Source organism: Cupressus sempervirens, chromosome 3 (assembly GCF_028749045.1).
Source record: "Cupressus sempervirens isolate cs-2001-9-10 chromosome 3, ASM2874904v1, whole genome shotgun sequence".
Lineage (NCBI taxonomy): Eukaryota > Viridiplantae > Streptophyta > Pinopsida > Cupressales > Cupressaceae > Cupressus > Cupressus sempervirens.
Window position 1 is genome coordinate 446,700,777 of NC_143120.1, and position 18,115 is coordinate 446,718,891.

Sequence of the window (18,115 nt, forward strand, 5' to 3'; positions counted from 1 at the left end):
AAAAAAATAGGCCTACCAAAAGTGGTTTGGGCAAAAGTGGACATCCATAAGTCCCTAGGGCAGCTAGGGGCGGCTAAGAGTCCCTTGGCTGTCATAGGGACTTTTGGTTGTCCCCTATGTCCCCGGCCACTCTAACAACCATCCTAGAAACACTTCCAGATTTTTTCTTAAATTGGGGATGGGAAGGGTACTTCAAAATGCCTTCCTTGTACCATCTCCTATAAGGGAACAAGCGTAAAAGCATAAGGGACATGTCTCAGAGGAGCATAGCTTCAAGGTAAAAACTATCCTATAACACCCTAAGGTTTGTTTGCCGAAAAGAAATAGGAATATTGAAGTGACCTACCTGATTAACTTAAAGCCCAAACCATTAATGTCTATATTTGTTATTTCTTTATAATTAAGACTAAATTCATTAGCTGACTGACATAAACATAAATACAATCCTTCTTGAAGAAAAGCAACATATTTAGGAATATTGATCAACTTCATTTCTACCAAATTAATGATGGGTCATGAAAATACACCCTAAGACATTTTGACCTTGAATTCTAACACAAAAAATTAATGTTACACAATACCAAAAATCTATGGTACGCATAATCCCAAAATCTTACTAACATACTACTTTGTTTCATACAAGAAATAGTTCTCTAAGGTAAGACCTCAACAGACCCAATACTTCTAGTTATTCCAAACATTCTTCAAGTATCATTATAATTAAGAATATTTCTCTATAGTAAGAGTTGAGCAATTTAAGTTTCACTTTTGGGCACCAATAAGATATCTTATGCATCTTTTTTGCTATGAACATTGGAAGATGTGTTCTTTAATTCTGATATCTCACTATGAAGTTTTTGATTGTCTTCTTCCAGACGATCATACTTGATGAGGAAACTCTGAGCTTGTTCCTCAAGAGCCTTGGCATTTGCTTCTGCTGACTTTGCCTGTTTTTCTACTGTCTCAGAATCTAAACTCAGCTTTTGTAACTTCTGCCTCAGCTCAAATATCTCATCTTTTAACAGTTTCATTTTATTTGATCCGCTTTTTACTTTCTCTTCTGTGAGAGGTTCCCGAAACTTTTTAGCTTCCTTTTTAAGTGTATCTACCCTTTGAACGAAGTAGTGCAGACGGTCAATTAATAAACCAAGTAAAAGAGCATATCCTGTGATTGCAAGTGACAGAAGAAAGATAAGATAAAATTCCTTTAAATGTGGAAATGAAAATGATAATTAGTACCATTCTCTGGAACAACTTGGGTAAACTCAGAATGACAAATTGAAAAACTAGTACAATTATTAGTCTTTTATGCAAATACGATGTAATGGTTGTGTGAAATTATCAGAGCAATACATTATAAAACCAGGATGACTATACTGAGAAATCATTATAAGAAAACTAGACAGCCCAGGGTAATGAGTAATTGGAAAATCTAAAATTTGTCACTGATATCTGTGATAAGATTTCAGAAATTATTTATTCTTAAATTCTTGAGTGAAGCAGGAGTTTGAGGGGCACTTGAATAGAGTTGATCACATCTTCCATACTCCACAGTACATGTAGAATCAGGCATCTTTACAAAAATTAAATAGATGAAATTCAAACTGCACATTAAAACCCATCATAGAGGCCTGAGACCCCAAGGAAGAGATATTGGCTGCTACATGTATCTTGCAATGCACATTTCAACTTTTCAGAAAGATTTGAAAACCATGCAATAGGGCACCATTTGAGGCATAGATATTGGCAGTGGGAACTATTTGCCAATTGCATTTACCAGACTCAGACATCCACAGCTTCCATTGAGATAAACAAAGCTCTGCAGTTTAGACAATGTGACCTTTGATCTTATCACTGTACCAGTGAATCCATGGAAAAAGCAGCAGACTTGGATAGAAAAATGAAGTAGATGGGAACTAAAAAGAAAATAATATGTTTGTCCTATCACACACTAGAGACATAACAAGCAATCATATCTACAGTGTATCACTAAAGGAAACAAGTGCATCTTGACACATCATGTCACCCATATCCCTACTTGCCTTGGAAAATCAGTCAACATCCATGGGCATACTTAATACATTTCTTGTATACAAGGAGGATATGCAGACATTGGGCAGGAAATAAGTAAATGATTAACAATACAATCAAGTACATTTTATTCCAAATTCCTATGTGGGCCAGTTCAAATTTCAGGTTAATTGTTGGTGATAATATCATTGGCAGATAGACATTACCAGAAACAGATTACCTTGATCATTATCCCCCAAAAAGAAGACTAAATCCACAAAGGAATAAGAAACAACCACAAGGAAATGAAAGAAAATATCAGGGAAACAAAGTGTTGTCAACATAAGCATTTCCAACAAACAAGAAATTGTTTAGAACTTATCTTCATTGTGATGTTTAAGCTAAAGATGTTGAAGGCACTAGAATACATAAATAAATAAATTCAATGAAAGTCTCCTATAAAGGACCATCACAAAGAAATAGGCTGTTCGAAAATGCTAAAGCCACTTTAACATGCAAATCAGACCAAACTTAATGGAAGATCAATTTGAACAGAGCTGTAGACAGAGTCAGCTAAAGAAGCTTTCTTACAGAGAATAAAAGCCGACCGTAAAGAGATCAAAAACTTGGAAAAGACAAAAACTTATTGGCTATAGTAATATTTAAAGAGGCTTGCCTCCTCTGCCTTAGCTAATAATATCACAAACAAGTTTGGAGAAAGGTTATATGCATATACGTGAAAGACAGACTCTTTGCTACAAGTTACTTTCTGGTAGAGAAAGAAGGAACAAAATATCCCAAACTACCATTAACACAATGGTTGAGGCAGGTACAAATATTTGTAGCCTATGACAGGACTACTGAGAAAGCCCAAATGTTGCCAACAATTTAACCGGAGCACCATCAACCACAGCAAAATGCAGAAAATATGCAAATATGTGATCTATCTGGAAACATGAAACAATTGAAAACCATCACATTCTAAGGTTTCTCAGCACCTAAGTTGCAGCTGATGTGCTGAATTCCATGCATTGGTCAAATTGTCAAAAAAAAAGTCTTGACTCATCTATAACAATAGATGTTCAACTAAAACTTTCAGGTATTTTCTTATGTTTGTGATGTTCTGAATATTATTATATGAATGAATGCTGCTAAAGTTTTGGGGAGCATGGCTTTTTATAAAATAAAAAAGATAATATTAAATTGGTTAGGACATAAATAAAACATTTTGGGTCCAGTCTGGCTTGAGGTGGGAAAACACCAGATATTCAAATGCAGAACCATTAACAATTTATACAATCTATAAATGTGGAACTCTGATATCACATATCTACTTCAGTGGCTCTAGAAATGAGCTAAGGTACTCCTTACATACAGCATTTTCTGGAAAGTCAATTAACCATTGATTATTTCTAAGATTAGTCAAGGCAATTTTGTAAGAGGCGGTAAGCAGGACCTAAGTACCTCCTCTTTATTGCAATGAGGTTCTCTTGAACACCTTTTGAGAAATTTACGATGCTGACATTTACAGATTTTTATACAAATGTACATAAAAGAGAGAGTTGATCGTTTCAAGCAACTACAAACCAACTCAACACAATAAATAAATAAAATCCTTTCAAAAAGCGATAAGAGTTGCTCACCCAGAATAGCATAGAGAATCATGGATGAACATGATCTTTAAACCGACCAATGGTTAATAACTTTATCTGACAGAGATAATATAGATAATTTGCGAAGCCAACGTGAAGAAACAAATCCTTAGAAGCCTAAAAACCTTCAAATTGTCCTCATTTATTTCCAAGATGTTCTCCTTTACATGATACAAAATCCCAAAACTCTTAAGCTTTAGTGTTAGCAGTCTTGAAAATGTTGAAATCATAAGCATTCTTCCCTTTTTATAACTTTATAATAAGGAAAAACCACTCCATCACGAACAACAAAACATAACCCTGAAATGAAAGGACAACATAAGTCAATTGCAAAACATACAGGTAAAGACCAGACCCATCTATTCTCAATGCAGAAATAGAACATTAATATCACTTTTTAAATTCCTTGTCAAGCTCCAAGACAGCTTCTTATGTTGATTCCTTAACAGCATCATATTGTTCTAGGAAAAGTTAAAAATGTGGTCTTCTCTAGCATCTAAACCTGCGCACCAAATTGGCTCTTCCGCAACAATGCTGTATGATATGCTAAATGGCATTGTGCAGATGTTTTGGCTTTGTATTTGAACTGCTCACAAGGCTCCAGTATTTGACAATTTATTTTCCTTCAAAAATCAACTCAAACTCTTTATGCAAAGCTCAGTATGCATACTGCGGCCTCTTCCTTTTCCACATCTCCTTCAATTGTATTTGGGGAGGGGGGAAGCAATCTATCTAGTAACTACCTTCCTTTCATTCCTCAAGTTGAACTGACCTAACATAGATTTACAACATTTGTATTGTGCTTCTTCAACATGTTCTTTGAATCCACTGACTTCTAAATCATTATCATAAGAATGTTTCCGATATCCATTACTTTGCAATACAATTTGCCTAATATCTTATCTGACCTTGAAGAAACCAAATCAGAGTAGATATCCCCATCGAGGGCACAGCCAGGAGCTTCATCAGGATGAAGTCTACCACCTTTTGCCAGGAAGATCAAGCAACCAATTAACCGTTGCAATCAAGGAGCATCAACTGCTTCTATGATTTGTACATTCCTTCTTGACAACAATCACTTTTCCTTTCTACAACACTTGAGTTGTTTTCCAGAACACAGACTTCCTAAACACTGCCCTGGTTAGCTGTGACAGTTTACTCTTCCTCAATCAGGAATTAACATAGCATCCTTGATGTGAATAAGGAAAGACACAACCACATGAATGAAGAATATTTTTAGCATGTTTTCAAATGGTAAATTAAATCAGTTTTATAACTTGGTTTCTATTTTAGGTGTTCAAAACAAATGTGTCATTGTCCATATCATTTATAGAGAAATTGAAAATGGGAGAATGGGACATAGGGAAGTGGAGGACGGGGTTTCTTGTTTCACATAATTTAAAGTAGCTTGTATATCTATGCACATGAAAGGAACTTAAAGTTTCAAAAATTATATGTGCTGTTAAAAGACACCACATGAAATTACTCATGATTTTAGCAGGATCTCATATCAACCATTGATACAACGTTATTATGGGGAACATGTTCATTCAAGCATCATGCATTATTCTACAAAAAACCCATAACCAGAAACCTACTCTAAGAACTCATGTTCAAGCAACCACGTTTGAGGACGATAACCCTCAAGTCTGCCTCATTCCAAGGATGGAAATCCCAAATACAATCTTATAGTGACAACGCCCTCAATGAACAAGGGTTTCCATCCTTTTCTCACACATTGCTAATGGGTTTCCATCCTCAAGCTCTCTCCTTCAACAGGGTTACATCCATAAAGAAGTTAGAAACCATTCTGAAAATCTTCAAAAGTAGAGAAGAAAATGACAATCAATAACCCTCAGAATTACCAAAATCACAATAATTGTATCCATTGTGTATGCAAGATTTGGTGCCAAAATTCAAACTCCTTCCTTTAGAGTTTCTGGTAATTTAAGTATGATAGTTGCCAAAAATTGTTTTCCTCGACTTGTGACATCAGAACCTTCCATAATTCATCCAAATGCAACTTTCCAAAAATGGGAAATTCAAATTTGAACCCCTTACGAATTCCTACTAATGTAATTATGATGGTTGCCGAAAATTGCAATTGAGTTATCAAAAATTCTCCTCCACTTGTAAGGACAGAAACTCTTTAGAATTCATCCTGCAACAACTTTTTCCAAATCGCACAAATTCCAACACCCCACTAAGTGTTTTCTTAAATGAGATGCTATTGTTGATAGAAAAAGGGTTTGATATTCTGGTATGTTTTAAATTGGAAACAAATATTTGCATAGTATTGTAAAACCATCCATAACTGTGACATTAAAAGCATCAAATTCTTCAGTTTTTAGCCCTCCCTTCACAACTACCCCTTCATCAATAAAAATGTGGGTTGCTCCACTATCAATCAATACAGTCAGTTATTGCCCTGCTAACACTCCAGGAACTCTGAAGGGATGGTATCTTAGTACTCCTTAAAGTGCAGCTAGTGAACCTTCTTTTGCAAACTCCTTTTCTTCATCAACTTGGTGCAAAATTTGCATAAGGTGCCAACATGGAGCACTGTCTCCTCTTCTTATTTCCTTAATACTTTACCAAGACGTAGACAAAGACAGAGAGTGGGGGGTAGGAAATAAGATAGTTTCTCTCTTTGTTTTGAACTCAAACATAATTAAAAAACCATTTATACTGCACAGGACACCTTATAAACTGATTTTTTGTTAAATATTCAAGATAATATCTTCAACTAGGAGCAATAAATATGTCTTCAATTGATCTTACATGCAATCAGGAGTAAAGCTTAAAATCAAAATTCACAATAATATATAAGTAGCAAGAAGAAGAATGATATGGCATATATCTTGGGAAAACCAACCCAGACTGAAATATAGCTCTCGCTATTTTAACACTGAACAAGTTTTACAATACAATAAGAAGACCCCACAAGTGAGGTAGGATGGATGTCAACAATTTGAAAGCATGCCAGTTGCCAACCCCACACTCTAAATTTGCAAAATACCATCCAAACCAAAGCCAAACCTCTGTTTCTAGTTGTGTCATCTAGGATACCAATTGTGGTTTCCTCAAACACATGGCCTTCCAAAGTGGATACCCACATAATGATCAAGAGGACCATTGAAACTCAAAAGTCATCATTCACACATGCAGCTGTAACTTGCACCTTACTACACAGCCATGCAAACTAGGCACTCCATTATTTCTTTCATATTTGTAAAACCAATCCTTGTGGAGAATCTGAGTCAAAATACCTAAGTCAATTGACAATGCATCATGATAGTGCATACTTGAAGGTGCCTTTTATATATCTCCTACTTTAATGGATATCTCCATTCCTATGGAGAGAACATCACCAAGTTCTTTACATTTGTCAGCCTTTTTAAATTTACACTACTTGAAATGCCCGGTTTTATTGTAATATGAAACTTTGTTCACAAGTCGTCCTAGATATTTAGATTTGCATCTCATTTTTTATTGTTTGCACCCTAAACTATTTTCCTTTCTCCATTGATGGGAAAACTATAAAAAAATAAGACATTGTTAATGAGATTCTTCCATGTTTCACTTCATCTCTTACAATAACGAGGATGGAACTCTCCTTAAGCTTTAATTTAAATGATGCACCAGCCATACTCATACCAAAATTATCAAGCATGAATTTGAAAAAAGACTTAACAACTAATGCATTTATCTTATTCTATTTTAAAAATCAACTCAAGCTAATTGGCCTACAAAAAAGTTACACACATTCAAAGGTACTATCATTCATCCTAAGTGAATAATTTCTTTTAAAGAAAAAGTTTGTTTACTAGGACCTTTGTTTGATACAAAGACCCAAACTTCATCCTTGTACTTTACTATAGAAAGTATGAACCGATAGGACATGTAACAACAATATTACTGAATAGATTTAACTATCAATTTGTCCATCCACGACAATTGAAGCAGTCCTCACCCATGTTTGTTTCATCTCCTCCATCAATATTTTCACCTTTAAAAATTGTCTGTCAAGGAAGGATGTACACAATCTTTGTTCTCCAAGTAGGTGTAAGAGGATCCAATTGCTCTTGCATCTCTCAACATACCAATGAAATAAGGAGGCCTTGACAAATGAAATTGGATGACATGGGCATAACAAAACTTGGCCACTAAATCACTGGCTTACTCACATTTTTGTATACTCGTTATCCCAACTACTGTTTTCTCACCCATAGTAAAAGTGGCTTTTCTCTTCCCTCTACTGTAACTCTTTCCAACTTATACATTGGAAGAGCCATCACTAAATTGCAATGTTCTAGATGAATATTTCTTAGTGGTACTTGCATTTATTTCCTCACTCTCCCCGACCATCTTTAACATTTGGACCTATTGTTCAAAGTTTATATCTTTACAAACTCCAACCTATGTTCACTCTCGTGCAATACATGGTCTGCATCCGTACTATAGCTCCCATGATAATCAGTTTTATATATATGACACAACCAAGGGTTGCTGCTCCCTGTATGTTTACCCTTGTTACTGCTTAAATTGGTGGCAAATTACAAAAGGATCTTGGAGAATAGAAAGGGCATTTCAATTTATTTTGAAAAGTGGCTTAGGCATGCAACACAATGTTGTGGTGTTCCCATAGAACTTGTGCTTAGGCTTTCAAAAGAAAGATCCATTTTGTTAAATTTAAACTCTTCACGGCCCATCTCATTCTGGTTCACATTATCATTACTGCTAGTAGTGGTCATTTTGTAGATATTTTGTGACCACAAACTGAAATCAAAACATTTTAAGACTAACTAGAAAACCTTCCCTAACAAGCTAATTGTTATAACTCTACAAATATTTAACTTGTGAATATAAAAATACAAATTATGAAAAAGAAAACCAGGACAGACACTAAGAAGCCTCCAACAAATGTTGAATAAGCTTAATGCATTGAATGTTTTTCTTTCTGCAATACTGTGAATAAGGGGCGTAAGTGGACTTGTGGTATCCCACACCCTTGTAGAACACTTTTAATTATTTTTTTCGAAGTATCAGTCAAAAAAAAAATCAAAACCATCAGTCATTTATGTAAGGAACATTTGGTCATTCACAAGTCAGTCAAGGGATATACGAGGCGGCCCCAGACACCTCAGAGACAGCAAAAGGTCCCCTAACCATCTCTTGCCATCCCCTAAAATGGAGATGTGTTTCTAAAACAATTCTTGAATTTGATTTTAGGCAGGGAGGGGCAGCTAGGGCATCCCCCCTGTCCCTGAAAAACCTAAGACAACAGAGACAGGGTTCAAGGGATGGCGATGCATCCCCATGTCACACAACATAATCCTGATGTGCCCTATATTTGAAAGGATTTGACAAAACTTCCCATTCTCAATGGCATCTCATTACAGTACTTGTTTTCCTCCAATACGAAATGCAAGAGGCTTAAAAATAATCTAAAACTGATTTTGAGATAACTTTATTTTGGGGAAAGAGAGGAAAAGCAATTGACACGGAACAAAATTCAAACAAATATCCAAAACCCAAAGCATCGACTCAATAAATAACTTCCTTATTAATAGTAATTTGCATTAGAGGAGTGAAAATTCAAAGTTGATAAGCATGGAGTCAGAGGACAAACCAACCGCCCCAGAAGAGAGAAAAGGGTGTTTTTAAAGTCATTATGGAAATCTTTTTACCACTATGCAAGATACTAAGGAAACCAGAAAGACTGACAATACAGGCACCCATTGCTTAAGAATCAAAAGACTAATCTTTCATATTTTTGTACTAAGAACGCCAATTTGATCTGAGGAAAATTAAAAATTGAACTGAACTGAACGTATAGTCAGATGCCTACCCATTAAAGAAGCCTCAAGCATGTGGGTTTTCAAGAGAATTTGATCCGTGGGAGTAATTGCACCAAGCTCCCTGCTTTGACCTTGTATTTTCGCAATGCTATTGATACTAGACCCCAAAATCACAAACATTGTACCTGCAAGAGTCCCTACTACAGCAGACATCCTGCTGCTCGCTGTATAATTAATCTTCCTCACCACCTTGCGGATTGGGGGCAAATCTATTGAGATAAGCACGGCCACAATGGCCTCCGCAACGACAACCGTAGTCAACAATTGGATCATTCTGTATTATTTGGTTCTGGCTATATTTATCATGAATCTCACTGTTTAAAAACCAATCTCAAAATAAATCTTAACTGGGCAATTTCCAGGTGCTTATCCGCTTCAGTTGTTTCCTACTTTTTACTCTGTTCAAGGTCACCTTCTTTTCGTACCAACTTCCATTCTTCCAGTCATATTTTAATGCCTCCATTTGCCCTGCTGTTTCAAAACGAATGAGGAAAGCCCTGACAATACCGAATCTCTTTTTGGTTTTTTCCCCAATATTTTCTTTGGTTCGGGTCAAGTGCGAAAGGTTTATGTAACTAGGCTGAAAAAACGTGCAAGACAACTACTAGTCAAAGTTTCTAGGCGTTCACTAAAGAAGACCCAACAAGCGAACCGCGTAAAGGCGAAGATTCACGCCCGCAGGGTTGGAAGGCATCTCCACCGTCCCAAACAAAAGTCGTTTGAACAAAACTGTAGGCTCCACTTTTTAAAATTGTATGAATAAGTTGGAGGATATTAATTTTCCAGCAAAGGCAGGAGGGGATAGTCTACATTGTTTGTTGGTTATTTATGTTAGTTTCTGAATGAAATTTTATATAAATTATTGCTTTGAATTTTATTTAAAAGAATTATAATAAAGATCAATTAGTTTTTATTATAATTTCAAATTTTATATTTTATTTGAAGTGTGATATAAAGAATTTATGTAATAAAATGGTTTATAGTAAAAGGTTTTAAATTAATTTTACAAAAGTAAACATCATTAATATCATTAAATTTTTATAATCTATAAGATTATGATTCTTTTGTTTTTAATTGTGAAAGATTTAGAAATGTCCACATTGTCAACTTTATGATTAAAGTTCTTTGATTACAAATTTAGATTAGAAATATAGACATTGTCAATGTGATTAAATTTCCGTAATCTTGTTTGTTTGTTCACATTGTAAAGCAAAAATACACAAGGAAATTGACATTGTGAGAGAGAGATAAGATATTTTAAATTGAATTAAAATATCCAAACATTCTATAAAATAAAAACAAAATAGAGATAATAATAAATCATATTAAAATAAACATCATAAATCTATTGAAATGATCATTCTTTTATGTAATTATAATAATAAAAATACTACAACACCATAAGGATAAAATAATATTATAAAGAACAAAATATCTAAGTCCAGCATTAAAGAAAAACAACAAATTATGATAACAACCAAGGCAACACCCACAAACTGGTGAATCCATTAAGACAAAGATGAGATTCTCCCTACCCATCAAATTGGAAAGCTGAGTGCTATAATTACAGTTATGATCAGAGAATTCTGAAATGCAGCACAAATTGCTGAATAAACAGAACAAAAAAACATTAAAGCAAAGATATGCATTCTCAGTGGTATTACTTACAACAGGAAAGATCAGAGAGTTCTGAAAAGCAGGCACAAATTGCTGTACAAACAAAACAAAAAACAAAAAACAACGAAAGCAAAGAAATGCATTCATTATTTAAGGTATGATCAGAGGCACCAATTGCTGAAGAAACAATCAAAAATCTTGCTGAACACAAATCTTGCCCATTAGAGTACAATTTGGGCATTTGCCGAAAGAGGGTACAATTTGGGCATTTGCCGAAACAGAAAAACAAAAGATTGAAATGAAATGAATTAAATTGAATGAATGAAGGCATACCCATTAAAGAAGCTTCAAGCATGTGGGTTTTCATGAGAATCTGATCAGTGGGAGTAACTGCACCAAACTCCCTGCTGCGACCTTGTATTTTCATAATACTGGTAATACTAGACCCCAATATCACAAACATTGTACCCGCCAGAGTCCCTATTACAGCTGAGATCTTGCTGCTTGCTGCATAATTTATCCTCCTTACCACTTTCCTGATTGGGGGCACATCTATTGAGAAAAGCACCGCCACAATGCCCTCCACAATCACAACTGTAGTTAATAACTGGATCATTCTTTACTCTCTGGTTTCTACTTCAGATCTATACCATGAAATTCCCCCGTTTGAAGACGAAGCTCTGGTCTGAAGAGGTGGGAATAAAGAAAGCCTTAGCGGGGAGACTAACTACTTCGCTTTTAATTGTTCCCCGCTTTAAATCGTCTTCGATTCATTGCTTCTTAGCCATTTTGTACGGACCCACATGCTCTGCTGCTACAAAATGAATGGGGATGGCTATGAAAATATCTGTTTAAGGGTTCTTTAGCTTGTTATTTTCAAGGTCAAAGATTAAAAGCGTTATTGAACAGGTGTCAACTACTTCATCCAAAGTTTCCATTTGATATTCAGTGAACAGTGTAAGGTCTACATCATTCTTTGAGATCAATATATTTTTTAATAAAAGAATAAGTATATAATAATAATAATATAAAATTATAGAAGATATTAATGATCAGACAATTATATAAGATGAGAAGATGTATTGATGGTTGTAAGAAAAAGAAACAAGAGTGGTCGTATTGTTTAAGTTGTGTAAAAAAACAATTAGAGTTGGGCTAAGAAGTCATAATGCACCAACCCACTCAAAAAGCATCTAAATTGATGGTGGAGATGGAACAAATTATGGGAAAGTAGTTGCATTGGATCACAAAGTCAATCAAAATACTTAAATTCTCATTATAGTTTAATTTGTATTATGTAATTTTGATTATTATATTTCAATTAAAGTTCTAATTTTCATATATCAATGTTTATATAAGATCTTAGTCTCACTTATACAAAAAATTGTTTTAGAGTTTGAAAAGAGACCTTGGTGGAAAATTCAAGAGGGTAAAGATTCTATATTTACAATTCAAAAAGTGAGGACACACATTCAATAAGTAATAGTTGCATATTAAAAATAATATTTTTATTTTTCTTAAAACAAAAGAGGAAAAAAATGTAATGGAGGAGAGACTCGAGAACATAGATTGTAAGAATTTGTACTAATGATTAATTAATTACTAGATTATTAATTGAAATTTTTAATTGATAGATCATGTTACATTTTTCTTTTATATTAATTAGATAAGGGTTATGTTGGAAGGCATATTCATAAAATAAAAATATCACATTTTGTTCAATTTTCTTTTAATATGTGATCTTTAAAACATTTGAGCAAACACTTTCTATGGGTTTTTTTTTTATAATTATAATAACTTCACCTCCTTTCTTAGTGATTGAATCTTTGTGACTACAATGTCTCTTCCCTCAACTACCTCATCAAAGGAAAAATAATCTTTTGAAGGATTAAGGTCAAACTAAACAACCTCTTCGTGTAATTATTAATATTTTTTTATGACTGACTGAAGATTATTCCATTTGCTTCAACACATCCTTCAAAAACAAAATGGAATACCTCGTTTCCTATTAAAGGCTCTTCCATGAGCTTGGATTTCTTGGCTTGTTACACCACCATCAAATTCTTATCCAACAAAATTGGCTTACACGAAGGAAACATAGAAATAGAGAAAGTTATTATATGACCTCTAAAGGAGCAAATTATGACTTTAAATATTCCTTCCTCCATTTAACCTCATTAATCTCCAACTTTGACATAATGTGTGCTCTTATTTCATAGGCTTGAAATAAAAACATCAATATATTGATAAAGAAAGCAGACTTGAAAAGAGACTACCAACTACTTATTACTCAACCAAGCATCTTTAAGTGAAGGTTCTTCTTTAACAACTATTCCAAAGCTTATGAAGCTCATTTTTGTTAAACAAGGATCCATTACAAGAAATGGGTGATGAAGAGAATAAAAAAAATAACAATAATGATGCATTTCTTTTCTTAACTATATCATAATTCTTCAAAATATGTCATGTTTTAAAACTAAACTAATATTTTTAGAAAGTATTGTTTTAGAAAATATTATTTTTATTTGTTGTAATTTTCAAATAATCACAACAAGATAATTCATCCATCGAATTAATATTTTTATCAATTACTTTGTGTTAGTCTCTTGGAACTCAAACTTTCAAGATGACTTGCAAAAACCTAAATATTTTCTACAAGAGGGAAAATCATGAGAATAAATTTACAAAAATGGTTACAATTTTTTTATCAATGAATTAATCCAAATGTACAAGTAAGACCTTATTTATATAGGCACAATTTAGAGATAGGACTACCTAGGATGATGGCAAGTGCCTTATTCTTGTCACATGTGACAACCAAGGATAATGACACATGTCTATAAGAGAATCCTACAAATCTTCCTTATGCCTTAAGTAAAGTTAATATGTGAACATGTGTGAAAAGATCGCAACTAGGAACGAATCAAATAATAGATCATGTTAACACTACAAAGGATGAAATTGGATATAAGATGCCCATGTAATAAAAATATCACAAATTGAAAAAATGAATAAATCCTATTGGGACAAAATCCCCCCCCTAGAGAGAGAGAGAGAGAGATGTTTTCAAGAAGAGAGATCATATAGGCTCCCCAAAATGGACAATATGGATCGATTGAAGATGCTCAAAATCAAATTGAAATGATTTGTGATTGTCCAACAACATCCTCCCTTTAGGGGAAAAAATAATAAGTATGCACATTTCTTATAGGAATGTGTAGGAAATAAAAAGTCTTTTTTTTTTCTCAAGTGTGCCCACATCAATGTTAATATTTTCACCCCTTTAAAATTGGCCATTGTAGGCTATACTAATGAAAATGATAACCTTGGATCTAATGGTGATGGACGAAGAATAACATTCACAAAAAATGTACCTCCTCTAAAGACAAAGATATCTTCTCCAAGTATTTTTGTTAAGTATACATACTCTTGTAAAACTATGATGGATGATCATGTGGAGAATGAACAAGAGGGTATAAAAGTTCCCCCACAACAACTAAAGAAGAATAAACTCCATCAAAGAGAATGTGAATATATGCAATGGTATCTCCCAAATCTAAAACATAAGAATCTATAAATAAACCTATGATACCTATCAAGTAGTCATCCAAGTCACTACACCTGGAATAAAATGAATACCATGTTGCACTAAATCACACTTGTAACCATATTTGTAGCAACACAAGTATCATCGATAGCGACAATAGGTAGACATGTTATCCAAGTAGGATGAGGAGAAGCAAGAATAGAAGTTTCTTTGTAAATTGGAAATTCGATATATTCACTATCTTCAAGATCTTCTAAAGTATCATCTTCAAAGGGTATATTATCTACAATATTAAGAGGAATGAGGCATTTCACAATATGATCAATTGGGAATAAAGAAATATGAGGTTCTTCAAAGATCTCCTATATCTTAGTCCAAAGTATGTGTGGGCACTCATTCTTTGAGATCTTCATAGAAATCTAAACATCAATAGTTGTACCTATCAATCTTATTCTATTACCATTAAGACCCCAAACTAATTTATTCTTGTGTGTGTTTAGTTTAGGTAAGAGACATTAAAGATAGGGGAAATTTGAAGCCATCTAAGATCTGTGTCAAAATGCCTATTTGTTAGTCCCTCATTATTACTTTTAAAAATTACCATAAGAAGATGAATAGAAAAACCTATCATTAAAAGGTATAACACTTTTAAATATTTTTAACAACTATTACTTAGGACTTTTTTACTAATAGACTGCACTTTTTATATATTATTAGTACCTTTGTCATTTATATTTACAATATATTAGTATTCAATTTTTATTAATTATGTATTATATGTATACAACTATAGATAAGTTTGATCTAACATATCGATAAATAATTGAGACAAGGAGGCCAACATTGCAAGATAAGAGATTGAATATGTTAGATCTAGGCAGAAATAAAGAATGAGTTAGTGATACATTCAAGCATGAGGACATAATATTATCAATCATGACTTGAAGCATGTCATTTGTATTATTTTATTTTATGAATTTTTTTTTCATGCTTTATGACCCGTGCAATTTAGCTTTTCCATATAAAGTTTTTAAATTTTTTTTTAAAATTATGACATGCTTTATAATCCACATGCAATCTAGTTTTTGTACACAAATCTTGAAGCTTATGTACTAAACTTTGCGCATTAAATGTATCTATGATAATGTTACACTTAATCTAACATGAAACTATTTCTATGTGTGAGAAGAAGATCAATTTAACTTAATGTAGTGATTGACTTCATTATAAACAATTTGGTGGATCATAGATACCATCGAATTAGATGAGTTTGATCCAACTCACTATCGAACAATCAATTGAGATGAGGAAACCAACATTGCTAGATGAGAGATTGAGTTTGTTAGATCTAGAGAGAAATAGAGGACGAGTTAGCAAGATGTTGAAACATAAGGACATAATGCTCTCAACCATGCCATTTATATTATTTATTTTTATAAAAAATTATTTATATCATTATTTATGATCAATGCAATTAAGTTTATGTATGTAAATTTTGAAATTCGGTATTGAACTTTGTACGTTTAATACATCTATAATTATACAAAAAAAAAAAAAAAAATTATTTTTTGTCTATATCAATAACTACTTTTTACACACATACTATATTGATGACTATAAAGTTAAATTGTCATGGAACAAAAATTCTTCACATAACATCTAAATTTATTTACCAAAACATTTTTGTGACCATATTTATACAACATTCATGTCGAATCAACTCTAAAGATAATAAAAGAACCTACGTGTGTACATGTCAACCTAGAGATATTTTAAAAATTCAAAACTCATACATTGAAAACTTGAAGATGTGTAAAATCTTAGACTAACTAAAAATAAAATGTTATTTAGCTATCATAATTAAAAGGAATAGAGAAAGAGAAAAATGTGTTGTAAAACCACCATCAAGATTGACAAGAAAATGTAAAACCCAAAGAGTAACAAAGAGAGGAAAGGTCCATTATAATCCATTATAGAAGACATGTTTTTGGTCTACATAAAACATGTTATTTAGTTATCATATCCATAAAGAATAGGAAAAATGAAAAAAAAATTCAGGTTATACAGTAATAGTAAAACCATCAAAACCAATACGATTGAAAATATAAATCACAAAAGTGACAAGAAAGGGAAAAGTTCTTTTATAGTCTATGATACACGACATGTTTTTGGGTCTACATATGATAACAACAATACGAGACTACTGTGTACTCCTTGCGGAAGGCGTGCCTAACTAGACTGCAAATAGAACCTACTTATATATACCCTCCAATGAAATTTGAACTTGAGACCTCCCTTCTAATAATACAAATTATCCACCATAAATCGAATTCTCCACAACTAAACTAACTCATATAAAGAAGCAATGCTAAACAATCAAAACACTATTCTTTCCTACTTTGGTGCATTGGAAAACTGCAAAATGCTCTCATGAAAATAGAAACTTGAAGGAAATGAACGCTAATGACAGGCATACATACCCATTAGAGAAGCCTCGAGCAAATGGGTTTGCATGAGAATCTGATCAGTAGGAGTGACTCCACCAAGCTCCCTGTTGCGACTCCGGATCTTCATAATGCTACTAATGCTGGACACCATTATCACGAACATTGTCGCTGCAAGAGTCCTTATCACAGCTGCCCTTCTGCTGCTCTCTGCATAATCCAGCTTGCTCACCAGTTTTATTATGGGAGGAGCATCTACCGTCAAAGCTACGGCGGCAATTCCCTCCAGAACCACTACAATGCTCAACAATTGAATCATGTTTTCAACTGTTTGTTTGGGATTTTGTAAGACTGAATACCAATATCATTAATCTGCTCGTTTGAATAACTTGATTTTATATCAGGAGAGAAGAATGAAGAAAGCTTAGAACAGGGGATTTCCTTCTGCTTCCTTTCTTCATTGTTTTTGTGATTCGAAGCTTTGGAATTCACCTTCAAATCTTGCCGACCCGCTGTTTTCCAATATACTTTGGAATGAGGGGAGAAAAAACTCCGTATACTTCTTAACTTTTTCTTCATACATTGGAATGAGGGGTGAAAAAAGTCCGTATGCTTCTAACTTTTTCTTAATGTGTTAGATTTCTTTAAATTAAAAATGTTGATGAAAATTTAGTATTGATTGTTGATTTTGATAGATTATTGGTTATTGTTAATAATTTTCCAATCAAAGTCCATTAACTTTACATTTAGTCAAAGTTTTAATTTTTTTAAATCATTGCCAATAGGTTAGAAAATTTCAATTGTTTATCTATCATATCCCATCAACTTATTCATTTTCAATTGTTTATCTATCATATACCATCAACTTATGCATTTTCAATTGTTTATCTATCATATCCCATCAACTTTGCATTTGGTGAGAGAGGGGGCAATGAGAGAGAGGCCTTAAGAGTGAGAGAAAGAGGTTTGTTTTAAATATCATTA

General features: G+C 33.4%; 1 protein-coding gene across 3 annotated transcripts; it reads right to left on the minus strand.

Annotated features, from left to right (window-relative positions):
* Positions 1-468: 468 nt before the first annotated feature.
* On the minus strand, positions 469-17,726 carry LOC149566991 (uncharacterized). Of its 3 annotated transcripts, none has more exons than XM_089820198.1 (2): positions 17,168-17,726; positions 469-1,165 (listed from the first exon to the last, which is right to left on the minus strand). In XM_089820198.1, exons 1-2 carry the CDS (start codon positions 17,448-17,450, stop codon positions 789-791), a joined length of 660 nt encoding a protein of 219 aa, XP_089676324.1. In that variant the 5' UTR covers positions 17,451-17,726; the 3' UTR covers positions 469-788. The 3 variants fall into 3 exon arrangements, with proteins under 3 accessions (XP_089676324.1, XP_089676322.1, XP_089676323.1); XM_089820196.1 differs by lacking the exon at positions 17,168-17,726 and adding an exon at positions 11,474-11,869; XM_089820197.1 differs by lacking the exon at positions 17,168-17,726 and adding an exon at positions 9,514-10,067.
* Between the last annotated feature and the right edge of the window lie 389 nt (positions 17,727-18,115).

Bases quoted from the DNA above. Each gene is read 5' to 3' on its own strand.
- LOC149566991 (XM_089820198.1), bottom strand. From the start codon at position 17,450: ATGATTCAATTGTTGAGCATTGTAGTGGTTCTGGAGGGAATTGCCGCC. The intron at 1,166-17,167 runs GTATGTATGCCT...TTGCAATCACAG, and splicing joins GCTCGAGGCTTCTCTAATGG to GATATGCTCTTTTACTTGGT.